The 22919-nt window shown below is 38.4% G+C and overlaps 1 protein-coding gene across 1 annotated transcript in view; it reads left to right on the top strand.

The window, feature by feature from the left end:
• RRAS2 (RAS related 2) overlaps nucleotides 1-18471 on the top strand; it is a 77146-nt gene extending 58675 nt beyond the window's left edge. Inside the window, exons 2-6 of the mRNA NM_001099010.2 lie at nucleotides 5736-5823; nucleotides 6731-6833; nucleotides 7005-7113; nucleotides 15725-15843; nucleotides 17633-18471. Coding sequence (NP_001092480.1) covers nucleotides 5736-5823; nucleotides 6731-6833; nucleotides 7005-7113; nucleotides 15725-15843; nucleotides 17633-17720 — 507 coding nt within the window. The 3' untranslated portion in view covers nucleotides 17721-18471. The remainder of the gene's footprint in view (nucleotides 1-5735; nucleotides 5824-6730; nucleotides 6834-7004; nucleotides 7114-15724; nucleotides 15844-17632) is intronic.
• Nucleotides 18472-22919: the final 4448 nt, after the last annotated feature.

Raw genomic sequence — 22919 nt, forward strand, 5'->3', positions numbered from 1 at the left:
TAAAGAGAACTACAAGATATTCTGACCAAAAAAAAATCATCAGGTTTCTAGGTGAGTTAGTTGGTCTTGAGTAGAGTGAGGGGAAAGCTTAGGATTAAAAAGGATCTAGTATATTCTTCCTTTGATTTGACCCTTCCTGTAGTACTTAACGTACTACCACCAGATTTAAAAAAATTTTTTAAATAATATATGCAGTGTATAATTATATAGTGATCACTATAATATATTCTTGTATACACATTACCCAGATTCGGGAGTTGTCGAGGTTTTCCCACACTGTTTAACCAGTCTCCTTCCCCTGCTGTCTCCCTTTCCCCTCCTCTTTCTGTACCCCGTGAGTTTAGAGGACTCCGAAGAACACTGCTGTGCTCAGAAATGCCCTGGCACTTGTTTACAGCTCCCCAGTGGCACCTTAGGTCTAAGCTCACTGGACTTGAACCAGTGAGCTGGGTTTTCTGAGTTTCCCAAATTCTCCAGGAAATTCATTACCCGTCCCAGGGTGTAGACCAGGCACCGCTCCGTGGCAGTGTTTGGGAATTGCATTTTCACCAGGACCTTGGTGCCTGGAGAGTGACTTATCACTTCTGCCACTAATTGCAGAAGTTACATCAGCTTATTTTCTTTCCTCCCAGTCCCCTCCTTATCTTCCTTAAGGCAGCTCGTTTGAATGGGAAAAGAATGAAGTGGCAGTTCTCTTAAGTAGAGCTTCTATTTATTGTGCGGCAGGAAAAACATCGCTAGCTATCACTATTTGTTATGGTTTGGACAGTCCTACTCAGACCATATTTTATCAGGGAAAATCTCCCTGTCTGAATGGGACAGCTTCCCTAATCTTAAGCTTTTCTCCATAATTCCGAGCAACCCTAAAGAGACTTAGGTCCACATTTGCCCTTCTTATTACCTGGAAGGCATCTCACCTATTGAAAAGAGGTATTCCTTTCTTTCTAGTTGGGATCCTTCTCCATGCATCTTTTCCTGTGATTTCAGGAAAGCATACTGCTTTCTGCACCTGTGACTCTCACTCCTCCTTTCAGTGGGCTGAACTCTATAGTCCACTGCCCTTCTGGAGCCTCTGCTGTCTTCCACAATGCAAGACTGTATTTTTTCGCCTTGTTTTCTGCTACAAAATATCTGTCTGGGGCTGTTGGTAACGTTTTTTCAGCCTCAGGGGAGAGACTGTTTTCTCTTCAATTGCTGGGACTCTATAAGTGAAGGCACACACAGTTACTATGTATTCCTGCAGCATTACCTGCTTACACTTGGTTGCCTTCTGAACAAGCATGTTACTGGCATTTCCTGCTAATTTCTGTTCTTTGGCCAATACCTTTAATACTCCCCATTCCCCTTGTCCCAATTACAACACAGTTGCTAGGTGTGTAAAAAGCAGTGGGTTCCTGTATAAGTAGGGACCTTGTCTCTGTGCTGTGCTTAGTCGCTCAGTCATGTCTAACTCTTTGCAACCCAATGGACCATAGCCTGCCGGGCTTCTCTGTCCATGGGTTTCTCCAGGCAAGAATACTGGAGTGGGTTGCCACGTCCTCCTCCAGGGGATCTTCCCAACCCAAGGATCGAACCCAAGTCTCTTGCATTGCAGGCGGATTCTTTACCATCTGAGCCACCAGGGATGCCCCATAAATGATTGTTGAACAAGTGAATGAAACCAAGAGCAAGAGCAATCGGCAGAAGGGATTCAGGTAGTGAAGAATACCACTTTGGTGAACAACACACATCAAACTGGAGAGCTTTGTGAACTGTGTAAAAAAAGTGCTGATTCCTAGAAACAACGGGGAACCATTAATATATTTTATAGAGGAGTAGTTTGTACACATACAAAATGCACATATCTTAAATGTACAGCTTGATGAGTTTTTACATATGTGTTATATATACTTGTGTAATTACTGCTGAAGTCCAAAGAAATATTTCCAGAACTTCAGATGGGGAGCTTTTATCTTGATTCACAGCATTTTGGAAAACAAGTCTAGTCTGGTATAACTAGGATTGGAATTACAATAGCCGTTCCTGGTATTAGGTCATGTTTTCAGTTGAATAAAAACTCTAGTTCATACCATTTAACTACATGACAGAACAATACACTGACCAACATTTATTAGTCATCAGTGTGTGTTGGCACTTTATATTCTTTACTTCATTTTATCCTTTCCATGGGGTTGTGTTACTATCCTGTTTTACAGATGCTGAAGGTTAAAGAGGTAATTTGCCTTAGGTTCCACAGCTAGAAAGTAGTAGAGTTAGAATTAAATCCAGCACTCTCCATCACCAGAGACTGATCTCCTGTTGGTGATCTGCTGCCTCAAATATCTGGGACCCAAGTTTAAGTAACAAAAATATTAAGTTTTTGGGATAGGAGGTGATGATTTATCTTTCCTACCTGCACAGGATGAATGCTAGTTTTAGGCGCATTATGACCTGTGGCTTATTAGAATTGTGAGAGGGAAATGGGTCTTTGGTTATGTAACAGAGTAATGTTCCTTAAGATGGATCTCTTATGAGGGGCGATGATGCTTTTAGTGAAGATGGTTCTTTAAAATCTATATATAGCAAGGTCTCTGCAAATTTTGAAAATAGGACATAGCAAAGATGAAATGTAGACCTAAATACCCAGAAATTGCAACAGTTAACTCATATTAAACATTAATGAGTGGGATAAATGCATGCCAGTCTTGGTGAAGAGGCAAAATTCTTATAACATTAAGATTGTATTTCAAGAGCCAAGACATCTAAAGAAAATATGTAACTTCCATAGTCACAGAAAGGAAAAACAATTGTCCTCAGCGTTGCTTAAACCAACAGTCCTCTATATGTGTTATTTTCTTAATTTGGTATCACAATGCAAAGAAACCCATCACAGCGGAAGTCATACATGACTTGAACGTTTGAAAAAAATATACTTAATATTTGTCCATTGTGTTTTCAGACAAACTGGGAGGGTCATTTTGGCACATTAAGGGATAACTTGGGAGTCGTCAACGAAGCTTAGGTTTTACAAGATGAAAGCATGGCAGCAAGTGTCAGGTTACTGTGGAGAAACATGTTTCAGGAAACTTAAGATTTAAATACTGTGCTTTATCCAGGTTGTTTGGTGAAAGACTGCTTTCTGTGTTGTTTAGAATAGTGGGTACAAAGAATATGTTGCCAGTTGTATTTACTTTTAGAAGAGATGTGGGTTCCAGAGAGTCAGTTCAAAGATTGTTTTGATATCTGTTTATTTTAAAATGGGGATGGGGTGGTGATGGAAATGGCTTTCTACTCAAAGCCCCTCCTGTTGGTAATTAAAAAAAAAAAAAAATCAGTTCAGTTCAGTCACACAGTCATGTCCGACTCTTTGCGACCCTATGGACTGTAGCATGCCAGGCTTCCCTATCCATCACCACCCGCCAGAGCTTACTCAGACTCCTGTCCATTGAGTCCGTGATACCATCCAACCATCTCATCCTCTGTTGTCCCCCTTTTCCTCCCACCTTCAATCTTGCCCAGCACCGGAGTCTTTTCAAATGAGTCAGTTCTTGCATCAGGTGGCCAAAATATTGGGAGTTTCAGCTTCAGCATCAGTCCTTCCAATGAGTATTCAGGACTGATTTCCTTTAGGAGGGACTGGTTGGATCTCCTTGCAGTCCAGGGGACTCTCAAAAGTCTTCTCCAACACCACAGTTCCAAAGCATCAATTCTTCAGCACTCAGCTTTCTTTGTAGTCCAACTCTCATATCCATACATGACTACTGGAAAAACCATAGCTTTGACTAGATGGACATTTGTTGGTAAAGTAGTCTCTGCTTTTTAATATGCTCTCTAAGTTGGTTGTAGCTTTTCTTCTAAGGAGTAAGTGTCTTTTAATTTCATGGCTGCAGTCACCATCTGCAGTGATTTTGGAACCCAAGAAAATAAAGTCTTTCACTGTTGCTATTGTTCCTCCATCTATTTGCCGTGAAGTGATGGGACCAGATGCCATGATCTTCGTTTTCTGAATGTTGAGCTTTAAGCCCACTTTTTCACTCTCCTCTTTCACTTTCATCAAGAGGCTTTTTATTTCCTCTTCACTTTCTGCCATAAGGGTGGTATCATCTACATATGTGAGGTTATTGATATTTCTCTTGGCAATCTTGATTCCAGCTTTTGCTTCTTCCAGCCCAGCGTTTCTCATGATGTACTCTGCATTTAAGTTAAATGAGCAGGGTGACAATAAACAGCCTTGACATACTCCTTTCCCGATTTGGAACCAGTCTGTTATTTCATGTCCAGTTCTAATTGTTGCTTCTTGACCTGCATACAGATTTCTCAGGAGGCAGGTCAGGTGGTCTTGTATTCCCATGTTATTAAGAATTTTCCACAGTTTATTGTGATCCACACAGTCAAAGGCTTTGGTGTAGTCAGTAAAACAGAAGAAGATGTTTTTCTGGAAGTCTCTTGCTCTTTTGATGATCCAACTGATGTTGGCCATTTGATCATTTAAATGAAGCCACCAAAAGGGAAATAGAATTACAGCTAAATTCTGTATAACTAAAGTTACTCCAAAAATACAAATAAAAAATAGGAAGTATCATTTAAAATTAAAATGAATATGTAAAGTCAGGGTAGCAAGCAGATTAGTCCTTGTCCCCTCCCCCTCTGCCCCCATACGAGGAGTTTCTTTGCTGCCCTGTTCAGAGTGCTTACTTTTAAGTAGCTTTTTGGTTTGTGCACAGCTCACCATGCAGGGGTTGTCTCTTCAGAACGGTGTGTCCCTGGAGCCAGCAGGTCCAGTTTCCAGGAGCCCTTGCTTGTAGAATGACTGAACACCTTCAGCACTCATTTCTAGCATTAAGCTGCCTTCCTCCAAGTCATCCCTAAGATTTTGTGATGAGTTAGTGGCAAAATAGGCTTTGAGGAGGCCAGTCAAGAGGGAGAGTAAGGGAGACACTCAGAACTGACATCAGTGTCCTAGGCAGCGCCCTTCTGGATGAAAGGGAAATCAGTTGTCTTTTAGATGCGTGTTTCTGGTTTCTTTTTAAAATCTTTTAAAAAGATTGTGAAATGTAATAATCAAACATTAAATGATTTGCTAGGACTCCTCCCGTCTTCCTCTGCTGCCTTAACTGCCCTCCTTCTGGTGATGACTTCATAAGGTGATGGTTGGGTGGCTTTGCTAACAGAAGAGGAAATAGTTGGAAAACTAACAAAAATATCAGTGAAAGAATAAGTTTGAGATTCATGCAGATTAAAAAAAAATCCTGAAATCATGTCCTTTAGGGTAATACACAAGGCAACTGAAAGGGAACTAAGGCAAGGTGTGAGAAAAGTGAAGAGACGATCAGGCATCGAAGCAGCCAGACTTCGTGTTGTCTCTTTTGTTCCAAAACTGTTACAGTTTGTTCTAAGGACTGATGCCTGCCTTTGGGTTGGAGATAGACCCGAATTACAGCTATAGGTGTGTTTCTAGTTTTTCTGGAACTTGAAATCTAGAGTTTTACTTGTATGTAAGTTAATTACGAAAAATGGAAAAAAACTGCAGTAGAGCTTTTACAGTCTTCTTACATGTTTCAGATGTGAAAATTCAGAGATGTTTAGTATCCTTTCTCCACTTGGAAGCTGCTGTGAATAGATTTCATTCAATAGGGAATTGACATAGTAGGATACACTTTAATACAGTAAAAATATTTTGATAAGTTCTGGGTAAAGTTATGTTGGTACTTGGGCAAGTAAGCATAAATTTTAAAATTATGTTATTTTTCTTACAGTCTTATTTTGTAACGGATTATGATCCAACCATCGAGGATTCCTACACAAAGCAGTGTGTGATAGATGACCGGGCAGCCCGGCTAGACAGTAAGTAAGCTTCTTTTATTTAATGGTTCATGTATCATATTTTTTTAAGTAAGCTTTGAAGTTTTGCTAGGTTAAATACCTACAGTTGAAATGTTAGATGATCTTGAATATAAGTTCATCTTTTTCATTAGTTTTAATTGATGAATCTACATGTTAGGCAATTTAAATGTAATGTAAAACAATAACTGGATTGAGAGCAGGTAAAATTAGTCATGTCACTGTAACTTGTTAAAGTTGGGTTTATTGGGACATTTGGGGAAAAAACAAACGAGGTCTTGGCTCTTCCTGCATTTTGATGAAGGCTAAAACAGGTGAAGTAAATATAGAAAAGCTTCAATATTTGCTAACTTGCTTAGAGTTTATAGCACAGAGGCCTTAGCAAATAGTGTTTTGTTCTTGGTTAAACATTCCACTCCTCCACAAGAGAAAGGGCTGTTCTTTTAACTTGTATGATTCTTTTATTCACAGAGATCAATGAATACCTCAGCACCTGTACATTCAGTATGGTATTGGGGGGTGGGGTGCACCAGCATTTCCTTCTTGAATTTACAGGTATCTTTTTCAGTTCTTTTCATAGAGGAGGTAAACATCCAAGTGACTTCAGAAGTTATCTGACTCTGTCTGCCTATATGAATTTGATATTTATAACCTTGTCATTGCTATGCTAATGTATTCTAACTACGAAATCAACCTGCACTGATGAAGATAACTCTGCGACTGTCTGCCATTAGAATACATTTGTCTTTAGCATTGAAAATAAAGTACTAAAAGGGGAATGCTGTTTAAAAAATTGTACCAAGTGTGATGTTTTCCAAAGGATCCACAGTAACTGGGCCTGCCCATGTGAGGGAGCCATTTTTGAGAGATGAACACATGAACATCATTACATTTCTTGTTTTTTCTTTAGTTCTGGATACAGCGGGACAAGAGGAATTTGGAGCTATGAGAGAACAGTATATGAGAACTGGCGAGGGTTTCCTTTTGGTCTTTTCAGTCACAGACAGAGGCAGGTTTGTATCAATATTTAACTGTAGATCTCTCCTGTTCATGTCTAGCTCACTGTTCATTAAATTTGCATTCTTGTTTGTATAGGAAAAGGAAAAGTAAGAAAGTACTAAATGGGACAGGGGAGTCTGAATTCTGATATTTGACCAAATTAATGAATTTGTTTTTGTTTTTAGTTTTGAAGAAATCTATAAGTTTCAAAGACAGATTCTCAGAGTAAAGGATCGTGATGAGTTTCCAATGATTTTAATTGGTAATAAAGCAGATCTGGATCATCAGAGACAGGTGAGAGGGTTTTGCTCTTGGGAAACCAGTTATTTGTAATTATGTAAGTGAGCAGCTATATTTAATGAGAAAGTGCCGTGATCAAAAACACTGTGCTGAGTGTGGCACGCTGGATTTGATGGGAGTACTATAACAGGTGACAGATTAAAAGGAAGCAGATTTGGGGATATTAAATTTTTACATATTACACAGAACTTCAGTGGACTGTAAACCTGCAGGTATTTTATACCAGCTCCATTCACATGTTATAATTTCTAAGGTAAGACCTACAGCTCTAATTTACATACTCTTAAAATTACCCCTGTGCTGTGCTTAGTCGCTCAGTCGTGTCTGACTCTTTGTGACCCCATGGACTGTAGTCCACCAGGCTCCTCTGTCCATGGAATTCTACAGGCGAGAATACTGGAGTGGGCTGCCATGCCCTCCTCTAGGGGATCTTCCCAACCTGGGGATCAAACCCAGGTCTCCTGCATTGCAGGAGTATGCTTTACCATCTGGGTCACCCGGGTAGCTTAATTCAGTGTTAATGCTGAATTACCTCATTTAGAGAATGACTTTAATTTAAATGACAGAATTTGAATTTCTCCTAAGTCCTGTTAATCACATGGGCAGCTCTAACTGCCCAATAACCTGCAGGAAAATAATATTTTTAGTATTTCGTTGCAAGCTTATTTATACTCATTTGTTCTTTACCCAATTATTTCACATTTGATTTTTAAAATTTTTGGTATATATTGGCCACTCCTTTTTTGTGGCAGAGGGAACAAGATCATATGTAAGTTAATGGAGATGCTACGTTATTTAGGTCTTTAGTCTTTACCCCCTCATCTGGAATACAGTTGTTTCAATACTTTCTTAACTTGTGTGCTGGTATTTAAGTTCCATTTTTTTTATATGATCTTGGTGTTAACGTAGTCTTTTGTTGGCAGATTTTGTTTGAGAGTGCAGACATCAGGAAAGATGGGTTGACAAACAGCGTTGAGGACAGACTTCCGTTTTATAATTAACCATTATCTAAAACAGAATCTTTGATTCGTGTGCTGTTTGTAAAGTTTTGTTGAAGGTATACCAAATTTTAGACGTGAACTTGATAGGATGATACTGTTCTAATGCTAAGTTTAGACATGTTTACCTGGTATAGAATAAATCTTACTGGTACTTCTCTTTCATATCTGATTTATTATAAAGTTAAGGTGAAAAACATTCTATCTTCATTTCAAACCAGTAAAAGCTGTTGAAAGTAATTTAGGATATGGCATTGATCACATCCTAAAACTTGGAGTAGACAGTCCATCTTTTATAAAAAATTTATATTTTATCTTGAGGTGACCATCTTCTTCAGCATTTCTCAATCTAATTATATTTATTAACTATTGCTCAGTAGGACTTTTTTTAACTGTTCTTCTCAGCCCTTTCTAGTACTAGAAACATTTGTAGATGTTGTTGGATCTGAGAACTAATGGCAAAGTAGCTCTGCCGGGAACAGGGGGTTCTTGCTGTATCTAATGCTGGATAGATATATTTCCTGCCCTGGTTTTTCTCAAGCTTTTTCATGGTGGTAACTCCAGTAAAGGAATTAGTTGGCAGGCCTGGGCTGAGCTGGGAGTCTTCTATATGTTTGGCAAGATTAGGGAGAACAGAGGAGGGGAGAGTGTGTCCACCAGAACTAAACAAGTCTTGCCATCGTTAGCTTGGGGGCAGGGAATCAGTATGAATTATTTTTAAGCCATTTATATAGTGAAGATTGCTAGTATTTGGAGTGTGGTTTCCATCTGTCTGCAGATATTAACATATCATGGTACTTTGGCTTTGTTTTATACCATAGATTTATAAATTTTTCATCTTAAGTTTTTTTCTTTTTTTATAAAAGTAATAGAGTCTCAGAGTAAAATAACAACACAGTGATAAGAGAAACAGTATTGGGAATAAGTTTAATATTTTCATCACCTCAAAGATAGGCAGTGAGCTTGAAGTAAGTTCTTTATTTCTGGGCTTTGAAACATATGCATAGACATTAGTTACTGTGTAAACACTGAAAGGTTCAAATGTATATATGTATCCAAGGGAGAAAAGCAAATGGCTGAAAACTGCTTAATTTTCTGCTCATTCCTATGGGTCTCCTCTCTGAAGGATAGGCACAGAGAGACATCTTATTACTCCCATGCTTTGTCGTCTCTTTTCTAGGTTCCTTCACAGCCACACTCGGGGTGTTAGCTAACTCACTTAAAAGTCACCGTCAGTACTCTTATGTGAGAGCCTTTAGTGCCGACTGGAAATCCTCCTCCGTTTCCCTAGTCCATTCATTTCCCACTTGTTTGGATAATTAATACTTACTCTTTCATTCTTAAGTTTATAACACTCCCCCTCCCTCATTCTCAACAGATTGATGATGAGTGGTATTTTCCTGAGGAACTTCCACATGTTCCCACCTGCACATGCGCTATCCTAAGTGCACGTGTGCCCCATCAATTTTGCTTCTCCCCACTTGCGTGGATTAACTTCACCTCACTGACCAACCTCTCTGGTAGGCACTGGAGCCCATCCATTCTTTCTCCTGGGCATCACCCTAGCAGTTGTTCCATCCAGGTGTTCCAATTCTCTCCTGCATGATCATTTCCATCAGCCTGAGACATGCTGCAGTGCTCTCATCTTTATAACAAAAAGTAACCATAGCAAAATGGCAACCCACTCCAGTATTCTTGCCTGGAGAATCCTGTGGACAGCGGAGCCTGGTGGGCTGCTATCCATAGGGTCGCATGGAGTCGGATACAACTGAAGCAACTTAGCATGCATGCATGCATTGGAGAAGGAAATGGCAACCTACTCCAGTGTTCTTGCCTGGAGAATCCCAGGGACGGAGGAGCCCTCCATGGGCTGCCGTCTATGGGGTCGCACAGAGTTGGACACGACTGAAGCGACTTAGCAGCAGCAGCAGCAACCATAGCAAATGCTAACGTCACGTCCCTCTTTGAGAATGTTTTTCCTCCTCCTCCGAGTAAGCAAAACTCCTTAGAAGTGTTATCTCTACACTCATTCTCTACTTCTTTTCCTTTCTGGCACTGACTGCAGGCATGTAGCACCTGGTCAAGGTCATGGCTTAACGCAGATGTCAGTAACATTTGACACAGATATTCACATTCTCCTTTCTGAAACACTTTACTGAGCTCTGGAGCAGTATTCCCTGCACCTCCTCCCTCCTCCCTTTGTTGATACCTCCTTGTCTCTGTCAGGTGTCTTAGGGCTGAGGCAGACACTCTCCTAGGCCCTGGGTGTACAAACATACCTTTTGCCTCCTAGCCTCGAGGACCTTACTCATAGTAGCTGAAATGCTATACTAAAGGTTTCTTATCTTTGAAAACCCTCTTTCGAATTAAAGGTGATGTTCTGTATATCTTGGCATCCTTACTTGCTGTACCAGCTGAACCCGGACAGGCCACAGGCACCCTATAAAAACTTCCCCTTGTTTGGAAATGCTGACTTTTTGGCCGTCTCTTTAGATTCATAGTCACTAACCAGTCTGATTGCCGTCAGTTGCTGGTCAGTTTGTTAATTCCTGCCTTTGTCTTAGGCATGATCCTTTGGACTTGCTCTAGTTGCTGTGCTGTTTTCCTTACAGAGCAAATGCCATTTCCCTATGTTCTTTATATGTGGGTCAGCCCTGGGTATCCCTACTACTGCTCCTGAGATTCTGAACCCATCAGGGAGGGGAGATCAGCCAGAAGAGGCTTTGCTGCTTCCTTTTGGCTTCTGTATGTCTCTGGACTTGATTCTTGCATCCCCTATTCATCCAGCTTTTATAGAACACTTTCTAGGCACTGATGACAGAAAAAAAACAAAATCACTGACATAAAAAGAGATCTGTAGAATTTGAATGGCAGTATTAACACATACCTGAGCCCTTAGAGAGACTGATCATTTTGTTTATCCTGTCAAAGGTATAGTAAGAAAATATAGGTAAATGATTTGCTTGCCCTTGCTGAAATATAAACATTATTAAATATGACAGCATATTAATTCTGAAATTTAATACAGCAGCTGTCTGTGGGCTTGGACTGTGAACTTCATGATAGCTCTGATTTCAAGCTCTTTGTCCTTGACTCAGCCTGGTCTAGAAATCCGGAGTTTTTGTCTGTCTCTCTCTTTTTTTTTTTCCTTTTGATTTTTCCCCTTTTGCCTCTCCTGGCTTAGTTTCTCTGTTCCTCCTTGTTAAGTGCTTGTCATCAATAATTTGAGAAAGGAGCCCATTTCACCTGTAACAATGTATTACCTCAGTGTGCTTATCCCCGCTCCACCTGTCTGTCAGTACCTTGACCACAGAGTGCCCCTGCATCCTCCCAGGGAAAACAGGCTCCTCCCCACAACAGTCGAGTAAGGGTCTCTTCTGGCTATACGTGTTGCTGCCTTGTCCGCATCTAAAAGGTTTGTAAGCACCATGAGGGCTTCTCAGTTTTGACCACTTTGTTTTGTTCATATTTTATCCTTAGCACATAGAACAAAGTTGCTGAAGGAATGAATCAAGGCATCAGTGAATCAAGATGTGGTATTAAAATGACTACATAATAGATATTTTTGAAAAACAAATTTTGCTTCTGTAAACTTAGGTTGTATTGTAAACTCAGTACAACCCTAAGTATTGCAGATGTTGTAGTCTATTTCTATTAAACCCCATTTGTTTAATAAAATTGCTCTCATCATTCCCATTTTGCTCTTCTTGATTTAAAAATACATGGTGTTAGATAAACTTGTATTGTTGTGGATTTCCACTAAGATTCATCTGTGCCTTTGAACTGAGTCTCACTGGAGGTTTCCAAGTATAAACCTGAATTTCTTGCATCGGGTTCACCTTGGCTGTTTAAAATGAAATATTTCTGGGTAGCACTCAGATCTACCAAAACCAGGCATAGGATTTGGCATCTTTATAAAATTCCCTGGTTGGGGAACCTCCAGGAAATCCTTGTTTATGTGGCTTTCAGTTTTTTGTTGATTTTTGGCTTCACAGTGTTTTGGCTTTGTTCCATATGGTGTTCTTTTTGTCATCTTTTTGCTTTTGTGGTGATGCTGTTTTTACTTCTTAACTAAAAGTATGCTCAGTAAGCTCAGAAGCAGCACTATATGTGGTTAGAGATGTCTTGACCAGAAACGTGTGTGTGAACTTTGCTGACCTCAGTTCCTGGAAGATTGATGTGAGACCGGGCTAACAAACAAACAAATGAAGCACATAAACAGTCTTAGCAGTGGGATTTTTTTTTTTTTTAATCATCTACACTTAATAATTTATTAATTTTTCTTAATTGTATAAAGTTGGGTTATTTTCCTGTTTCCCTCCAGCTGAATATATTGTGTTGGTGGGAGAGGGCAAGGTAGCTTTCTGAGGAGTAATTGAGCAGAAAGAGCAATATTCTTAAGGATGTGTATTTCCCTCCCACAATCAAATTACCTGTATCAGTAAAGAAAGTAATTTATTGAGATTGACATGTCTCAAATATTTATTTTTACCTTACTTCACAGTAAAAGAAGAGAGGCATAAGTATTTGGTCATGCTCTATTTCCTTAACATATGTTTATTGAATAACTGCTATGTGCTCTTCTAGGCTCTGGGTGTACAAAGGCAAGTAGACCTTACAACTTAGCTAAAAATGGCATAATGCTGGGAGAATGAAAAGCCAAACCAAAAATTGTAGTATGTTGACTTTTTTTTGCTAGTCATTAAAGAATGTGATGGTCATTCTGGGATACTGTAAAAACAACAGAAAGTTTTTGATTGCTCAAGTCTTGAATTATTAGTATGAAATGAATTAGTATAGATAGAGTTGGGAGAGAAAGGAGGACATCCCAGGAAGAAGGAACAGAATTTTTAACATGAGGCTCTTTTTGTAGGAAGGAATTTCATGTCAACTTTTCTTAAAAAGGAATTTTCCTTTCTGAATTGGTGGCTCTTTAAAGCTTTCTTTTCATACTTGGCTTCTTACTCATTGTTAATTGCTTGTTTAATTTGATTGATTTATATTTCAAACCATAGGCCTTATGGTACATGTACTGTTGTGAAGGAGGGGCAGAGTAAATTTTAAAATTGTTAAACTTACATATACCAGTGCTGTGTAGAACCTGCCTGCCACTCTTTTGAAATACAACAGGGTATAATCTGTTATAAAGTAATTGTTAGATATATACATGGTAATGTAGTAGCCTAATGATATTTCACTGAAGGTGCTAACTTTTGTGAATGTAATATTAAATTAGGAGAACAAGCTACATGAAAGGAATGGTTGGAACAATACTTTGAGCTGAAGTAGGGCCAGGAATAATTCATATTCTAATCAGCCAGAGTGGCAAACTCACCTAGAAGTTAATATCTAAAAATTTATTTCAAAAGCAAAGGTGAAGTAAAGACTTCTCCCAGATATACAAAAATGGAAAGAATTTATTACCAGCAGACTTACGTTAAAAGAAATGGAAAAAGAGGAAAACTGTACCAAATGGAAATCTAGATCTGTACAAAGAAATGAAGAACACCTTTACCTATTTATGTGGGTAAATATAAATTACTTTTATTATTGTCACTTAAATCTCCTTAAAACATAATGGGATGTTTAAAACAAAAATAGTGTAGGTGGTAATAATAAAACTTATCAGGAGGAAGAAACATACTGTTAAAAGAGTCTTAAACTATACATGGATTGACATTCCATTTGAATTAGACAGAAGTGAAACATGTATAATATAAACTGAAGCAGTTATAAAAATAACATAATACATGCTGCTGCTAAGTCGCTTCAGTCGTGTCCGACTCTGTGCAACCCCATGGACTGCAGCCTACCAGGCTCCTCCATCCATGGGATTTTCCAGGCAACAGTACTGGAGTGGGATGCCATTGCCTTCTCCCAACATAATACATACCGAGTTCATTAGCCAACCAAGATGATAAAATGGAATTGTGAAAACAATACAGCTTATTTAATGCTGGAAGACTAAATGCTTTGTACCTAAGATCAGAAACAAAAGTATCCCCTTCCCCTGTCGTCTTTGAGGTTCCAGGCAATACGGAAGGGTCAGAAAAAGAGTGAAAATGCATCCACATTAGAAAGAAAGCAACAAAAAACAGATTTATTAACACATGGCATGATTACTTATGTAAAAAGAGTCTGTGGCATTTACATAAGTAAAAACAAAAAACACCTAGATCAGTGGATTTAGCATAATGCCAGGGTCTAAGATAAAGGTACAAAAATTATGATTCTGTTTTTGCAGAGAAAAATCTATATCCTTGAAAAAAGATGAGAAGAATGTGGTTCTGTATGGATGAGAGGTTCCTAAATTTTCTATTTTTTCCTTTTTGCTCATCTATAATTTTCTCACCTGTATTTATTATTTTTTTGTGTGTGTGGTAATGGCAGCAGTCAAAGTCTTTTTTAAAAAAAATATATATATTTTCAGCCCCACCATATAACTGTAAAATATCAATAATAATAATATTTCAGCCCTCTACATTTAAAACACATACAGGACATTTACTTACATTAAATTAGCATTTTCTTATTCTGACCTGGCATTTATGTGTCATCAGCAAAGCCACCCTTCCATGCTTACCTTCCTTCATTGCCTCGTGTAAGGAAGTCATCATGAGGGTGTGTGGTCCTTGTCATTGTTTTTTCCCCCACGTGTTTATTGGGAGTCTTCCATGTACCAGGTCCTGGGGAGTGCAAATGGGAAGAGGATCATGGCTTCTTGATGCTCGCCCTGCTCTCCAGGTTCCCCTCTTGCTATGTTCTCTCTTGACTTGCTGTATTCTAGCCATTCTAGGCTTTTTCAATTCCTGGAACTTGGAGCATCTTCACACCTGCTATTTCCTTTGTCAAGGATACTTTATTTTAACTCTGAATTTTATACTGGGGTGTAGCTGATTAACCATGTTGTGATAGTTTGAGGTGGACAGTGAGGGGACTCAGCCATACATGTACATGTATCCATTCTCCCCAAACTCCCCTCCCATCTGGCTGCCACATAATGTTGAGCAGAGTTCCATGTGCTGTATAGTAGGATTTGGTTGGTTATCCATTCTAAATATAGCAGCGTGTGTATGTCCATCCCCAATTACCTAACAATCCCTTTCCCTCATCCTCTCCCAAGGCCTTGCAATTATAATGAGTTCGTTCTCTAACTCTCTGAGTGTTTCTGTTCTGTAAATAAGTTCATTTGTATCATTTCTTTTTGGATTCTGCATATAAGAGGGATACTTCTTTACCTTGACTCAACTCCATAGCCTTTGTTTAGTTTCTAACCTGAGTATCACTTCTTCAGGGAGGCTTTTCCTGACCTGCCCAGAAGGGTTATAGACTCTCATATCACTTTGTATACTTCCCAGTACTTATCACTGTTGTGTTGAATACTTTTGAGTAATCACTGGGCTAACATCTTGCCTCTGTCGTGTTCTGAGTTTTTCTGCAGAGCTGGGCTTCAGCAGTATGTGTTAAGCTGTTAAGTCTCTTGGTTCATCTTACGACAGACAAACTTGGTCTCTGGCTGGATTAACAGTGCAGTTGGTGGCCAAACAGTAGATAGAGCAGATTTAATTGTTAATACTGTACCTCAAACACAACTCTTGGAATTTCAGGTAACACAGGAAGAAGGACAGCAGTTAGCACGGCAACTTAAGGTAACATACATGGAGGCGTCAGCAAAGATTAGAATGAATGTAGATCAAGCTTTCCATGAACTTGTCCGGGTTATAAGGTAAGCAGAACACATACCGGAAGTTTGTTTGAATATATTGAATTTGATGGGTAGTCATGCTGTGCTTTTTAAAATAATTAACTGGGGGAAAAAAATCACCATTACATGTTTTTAGTAAGAAGGAGGAAATTGTAGGAGTGATTCTTAGAATCATTTTTGACATAGTATGTTAAAAACTTTAATTATGTGCATATTCTAGTTGTTTCCAAAAAGCCTAATTTTATTGTGTTGAAGTAGAGTACACATAGATTTTGAAAAGAATCAGTGCAGCTTCCAAAGGCAGAGGTGGTGTGAAGGTAGTGAGGACAGCAGCTCACCCTTGAATGGTGACCTTTGTCAGATCCTGTGCTAAGTAAGTGCTTTGTGTGTATTACTGCAGTTCACCACCACCACCCAACAGTGCCCGCACTCTGAGATGAGAAAACAGGCACAGAGAGGTTAAATGATTGGAGCATATTAGGATGGCAGAGCTGGGGCTTAAATCTAGGTCTCTGATTCCAGAGCCTGTGTGTGCTCTTAGCTTCTCACCCATTCCGCCCCCGCCCGGCTACAAGGAAACCAGGCCTTAAGGATTCAAGTCCCACCGGACACAAAGTATGATATCCGCACTTCATAGAGGCTTTCTGTAAGCTGGCCTAGGGGGCCCCTATGATTCAGAAAGTGTTAATGGGTTCCAGGAAGCTTGAGGTGGTGAGTGAGATAGGCTGGAGTTTGTGTGTGTGAGAAAAGAGTGCGTTGCTTTAATGGGCAGGGTTTGGTTAGTTTGCTGGTTTGGCCCCTACTTCACCCTCTTTTCTTAGATCTTCTGGTTTCTCTGCTGGTTAGTTTGACAAGTATATGGACCTAGTTCCTGTTAGTTGTACATCTAAGGTGAATTGACATCTGAGCTATGGGCTTCTATTGTACTTTTTTTTTTAAGCCCCTTTTTAAGACATTGTCTTTGTGGGTTGGAAAAGAGGTGAAGGTTGTCTTTTTGTTTTTTTAGTAATTTGTTAAAACCCAAATTCTGTTGTTTTTTTAAGGAATGTAGAGTTTCAGTTTCTCAAGTTGGAAAAAATTTGAGAAGTGAATAGTGATGTACGACATTGTGAATATATGTAAAGCCACTGCCCTGTACACTTAAGAATGGTTAAGATGATAAATTTGATGTGTATTTTACCGTATGAACCAGTGCTTTTAAAAAAATTTTTATTGCTTTTTTTGAGATATTTTGTCCTTGGTTTCGGTTCTTAGAATTGATCCATATATATTGGTCAGCCAGGAGTGAGGAAGGGGTATAGGAGACTTTTTTTTGTGCCAGAGACTGTTAGATGTTTGAACATAAACAAAAATCTTCAATCCTTATAGCAAACTGTGATAGGTAGGGTTTTATTATCCCTCCTAAAATAACACAGCTCAGAGAGGAAACTAACTTCTCTAATACAGACTTGTAGCTACAAAGTGGCAGAACCGAGATAGGAATGGCATACCTCATAAGGGCAGATACTCTAGTGATAGGTGTTCCTTCCTAAGGATACCTCGGAGTCATGGAATTTCAAACTGGGAAGGGAACTTAGACCTTGTTGAGTTCAGCGTCTCATCTAATTGAAGACTTGCCCATAAATGAAGCTCAGACAGGTTTGCTTATGCATTTGTGTATCCCTGCCCCCAATGATTGGCTTTGATTCCCTTGTTGAAACTTAACACCGACATGCATATGCACGAAAACCAGATTGGTCCAACAGTAACCTGCATTTGTAGCAATATATTACCAAAAAGACAATTATCTGTAGATTTTTCTGTCTTACAGGAAATTTCAAGAGCAGGAATGTCCTCCTTCACCAGAACCAACACGGAAAGAAAAAGACAAGAAAGGCTGCCATTGTGTCATTTTCTAAGAATCCCTTGAATTTTAGCTACCAACTGCCAGGAAAGCCCTCATCTTCTCCTCCTCTCCTTACAGTTTACATCACGTTGGTACCTTTCTAGCCTTAGATAAATGATCACCGTGGTAGCCTTAGACCAAGAAGCTGGCTAATCCTTTCCATGAAGCTAATCCAATGGTCATTTCAAGACAGATTTAATGGAAACACTAAGGCTGCTTCAAAGATTATCTGATTCCTTTAAAATGTATATCTATATACACAGACACATTCTTTTTTTTTTTTTTTAAGCTTACTTTTAATAGGGATGAATCAGTTTTGGAATTTAAGCTGTTTGCCAAGCTGAAGTCATCGGTTGTGAAATAACTTTTAACTTCTGGAATCTTATTGCCTACCGTTACTCTAAATAGAAAAACATAGGGAGTTTTTTAAAATGTGAATTTTTGCCTATCTCTAAAAATTTTGATGTCAACTTTAGTTAACCTTAAATACACTGAATTGAATCCACAAACGTGAGACATCTCAGACCTTTCCTGATGCTATAGCCTTTGTTTTCCAGTGGCCAAAATACCAAAATGCCTATTGTATTTATAGGTTAAAAACTGCGTGTAAAGCCTTTGCTATTACTCCTACTCTTAAAGATAATATTCTGTGTAGCCAAATATTTGGACTCATTCTGGACTTAGGCATTTCACTGTTCTTGGCATTTTAATTTAACTCTTTTTCACAGCCATGTTGAGAGTGAAAATAAATAATTTCTGTCTGTCTTCCTTTTCACGTATTTCTGGATAAGGGATTCAAAAAACTAAAACTGTTTTTGTTTGTAATATAAAATATGGAATTGATCTTTCCAGGGTCAGAGATGATTAATGTTTTGCTATATACTTTTATACATTATTTTCTTATCAAACTAGTTAACAAGTATTTTTATATGTTTGTAAGCAAATATGCTTTCACAGCATACCTTGTGTATATGTAAAGATAAGTATTTAATTCTCACTGTTCACTTTTAACTGACAAAGAGAAAAAAAAAAAGTGAAAACTACAAAAACTGTGGTAGAATCCTACGTGCTGTTCTGGTCCTGGTTGTACCCACCTCTGGCCAGTCACATAGCTACTTAAGAAACCTTCCCAATAGAGTACAACAGGATGAGAATCTGAAATCACTTCCAATATCCCCTACTAGATATTGACTGTTCTATCAAGTAGTAAGTGGTAAAACTTTTAACTGACAAGTAGTGTAACTGTGGATGACTTCTGACTTTGTTTTTTAATTCTGTGGATTGTGTTTAAACAATTCAAAAGTTTGTTCCTGATTTTGAGATACTAAGTGGTATTGCACAGTTGTCACTTTATTGAATGTGTACAACAGTTTCATGAAGTTTATAAAGCGTACCCTTGTATAGCTTCAGGTGCTAGAATTAAAATTGATCTGTTATCACAAGATGATGCTTGAATGACTTGTTATTTTGGTGGTTTGTTGGAGGAAACTTATTTGTAGTTCTGTGCCGTTTCCCTTAGATTTGAATCTAAGATCAGTACTGGTTATTTAGCAGGTGAACTTGGAATCTTGTGTTTTAGTGTTCTGGTGATGTCCTGAATATTTTCTTAAGTCATTGTTTCTTAAATTTTTTCTGTGAAGTGCTCCTGATAGATGCTCAACTGTAGAGAAGAGAGGAGGGTGAATACATTACATACACCCTCTCTGAAGAAGCAAAGCACACAAATTTGTTTGAATGCCTATTAAAATTACTACAGCATTTATTCTGTGGGTTTTGATGCTATAGTACTATCTCATATCCTTGTTAATACTTTCAAGTTGGGGAATTTTTTTTAATTTATCATTTGTAGCTTCAGATAGTAAGAGACTATCTATACAACATTTGTATTTAGTGGGAAGTCTTTATTTTATTCTGAGTAAATGCTTGGTAGCAAAGCAGCCTGGACGTTAAATTTGATTATCTCAATTTACTTTTTTTTTTCCTCTCTGTGCTTCACTTGGATGCCTTTTACTCCTATATATTCAAGTTCCCTAACCTTTTCTTCTGCAGTTGTTCAATCTGCTGTCAATCCCATCCAATGAATTTTTCATTTCAGACCTTACAGTTTTCCTCCTTCTGTAGACCTGCTTTTTGTTTGTTTGTTTAAATATATCTTCTGTTTCTTTCCTCATTATGTTTATGTACTTTTCTTATCCAGCCCCTCTCAGCTGAGTTCCTAGAGAATTGAGTCTAATGCCTTGCCTGTTGTATGTAGTGAATTAACTTCTCTTCTGTGCATCTGGAATGGTTCTAGCTGTGTACCATTCTTGAGATAACTGAGAAAATAATCCCTCAAATAACTTTTTTGTAGTGCTTAATTCTCTTGCAGAACCCTGATTGAGAAAGGCTGCTTTGAATAGTTGAACATAGTTATAATAGCTGTGTGATATCCTTGTCCACTGATCATCTTTTTAATTTTTGAATCTCTTTCTGTTCACTGGTTTTTTCCTCTAGTTATGGTCTCATTTTCCTGCTTCTTCGCATGTCTGTTAAGTTTTTATTAGATGCTGGACATTATGGATTTTATGTTGTTGGGTGCCTAGATTTTGTTGCCTTCATTAAAGATTGTTGGGCTTTGTCCTGGTTGCTGGTTAATCTATGTGTAGTTCAGTTTGATCCTTTCAAGTCTTGTTTTTAAGCTTCATGCAGTCTCAAGTAGCTTTTTTTCCAGAATAGTTTAGCTCCACGACTAAGGTGTGGCCCTTGTGGGGTCTCTACTGAGTCCTCTGTACAATCAGTGAAGAGTCTCCAATTTAGCTTGTGGGAAGTCAGACAGTTCCTAGCTACACATGAGCTCTTGACCCAGCTCCTGGGTCATTCTTTCCCTAGCCTCCTCGAGTTTCACCTTATACATGCAAATATTAATATTTAACAAAGCCTCGTTGACCTTCTGCATATTTTTGGAGCTCTTTTTTTTCTCTCTCCCCTCCAGAAGCTTGTCCTGCAGCTTTCAGCTGCTTCAAACTTCCTGATCTCTAGTGTCTGTCTTTTCAGCTCAGGGAAACATTTGTGCCCTGCTTGGAATCCCCTACCCCCTCTGCAGTCTGGAATGTGCCTCTAGGCAGAAAGCCAGGATAATCTTAAGACTTAGTTTATTTGTTTCCCTTCCATCAGGGATTGTAGTCCTGTGCTGCCTGATGTATGTTTGAAAACAGTTGTTTCACATATTTACTCAGGTTTTCTGATTGTCTAAGGTAGGAGGGTAATATTTGGTTCATGCTATTCCATCACTGAAAGATGAGGTCTTTCCCATTTTATTTCCATCATATAATCAGAGGTGCCTTGTAGCCATAAATCTATGACTTGAAATCTTCTCACAAAGAGTGACCAGTTTCATGGTGTGAATAGTGCTTGTCTGTGTGGTCATTCTTTTCCCTCTCTAGCCAGGAGGCTGGCAGACTTTATCTGTGAAGCATCAGTTAGTAAATATCACTGTGGGGTTTGCAAGCCATGTGGTGTTTGTCCCAGACACTCAACCCTGCCTGCCACTGCAGCACCAAAGCAGCCATAAGCAATCTATAAATGAAAGAATGTGGCTGTGTTCCAATGAAACCTCATTTGTGGACACTGAAATTTGTACTTCATATCATTTTCATTTGTCACGAAATATTAATTTTTTATTTTTTTCAAAAAATTCATTTAAAATTGTAAAAATCATTCTGTACAGATGGCAGAGTGGATATGATCTGTGGCCCATGGTTTGCCAGTCCTGCTCTCTTAACACATTTAACATTTGAGATTATATTCCCAACTTTAGAAGCTCTTAAGTGTGTAGAAATTCTTTCAAACAGGATTTCCTGAATTAACAGTCATGAGTTTCTGCCCTAGGAATTTTCTCCCTATATTGTTTGCTTGGGGCTTTACAACGATCTATAGTTGGACATTATGGTCTATTGACACACCTCTTACATTGAGGATTCCCTGTATTTAGAGCTTCGGAGTTTTGTAACATAGATTGGTCTTTTACTTTATCCTTTGACTATTAAAATTCAGTGTAACAAAGTTGTATATACTTGAGTTCTAATTTGTTCCTCTTCTAGCTTTTCATCACCACTTGTTTGTTTATTTATTTTTCCCATTCCTATACACAGTGATGCCATTGAACAAATAACTGACAGGTAAATAGGAGAGGATTATAAAGCGATAGGTTTTTGTATCACTTGAACACTTATGGGTACTTAACCAGTGACTGCTTATGAAGTTTCAAAGTACTTTTAGGGGAATAAAAAAAGGCATTTTAATTAAAAAAATTTTTATTATAGTTGATTTACAATGATGTGTTACTTTCAGCTATATAGTGAAGCCATTCAATTTTACATATATTCATTCTTTTTTAGATTCTTTTCTCACACCGGTTATCAGTATTGAGTAGAGTTCCCAGTGCTGTACAATAGGTCCTTGTTGGTTATCTGTCTTAAATATAGTAATGTGTGTATGTTCATCCCAGGCTCCTGATTTATCCCACCTGTGTTTCTCCTTTGATAACTATTAGTTTGTTTTTGAAATCTGTAAGTTTGCTTCTGTTTTGTAAATAAGTTCATTTGTATCATTAAAAAAAATTGGGTTCTGCATGAGTGATATGATATTTGTCTTTTGTCTGATTTACTTCACTTAGTATGATATCTCTGGGCCCATCCATGTTGCTGAAGATGGCTTTATTTCATTCTTTTTATGGCTGAGTAATATTCCATTGTACATATATACAATATATATGTACCCCATCTTCTTTATCCATTCAGCTGTTGATGGACACACAGGTTGCTTCCATGTCTTGGCTTGTAAATATTGCTGCAGTGAACATTGGGATACATGTATCTCTTTTGATTATGGTTTTCTCTAAACCTGTGCCCAGGAGTGGGATTGGGATTGCTGGATCATATGATAGTTCTACTTTTAGTTTTTTTAAGGAACCTCCATACTGTTTTCTGAAGTGATTGTATCAGTTTACATTCCCAACAGTAGTATAAGTAGGTTCCCTTTTCTCTATACCCTGTCCAGCATTTATTGTTTGTACACTTTTTGACGATGGCCATTCTGAATTGATGTGGGGTGATACTTCATTTGATTTGCATTTCTCTAATAATTGGTGATGTTGAGCATCTCTTCATGTGCTTTTGTCCCTCTGTATGTCTTCTTTGGAGAAATATCTATTTAGATCTGCCCATTTTTTGAT

Source organism: Bos taurus, chromosome 15 (assembly GCF_002263795.3).
Source record: "Bos taurus isolate L1 Dominette 01449 registration number 42190680 breed Hereford chromosome 15, ARS-UCD2.0, whole genome shotgun sequence".
Classification (NCBI taxonomy): Eukaryota; Metazoa; Chordata; class Mammalia; order Artiodactyla; family Bovidae; genus Bos; species Bos taurus.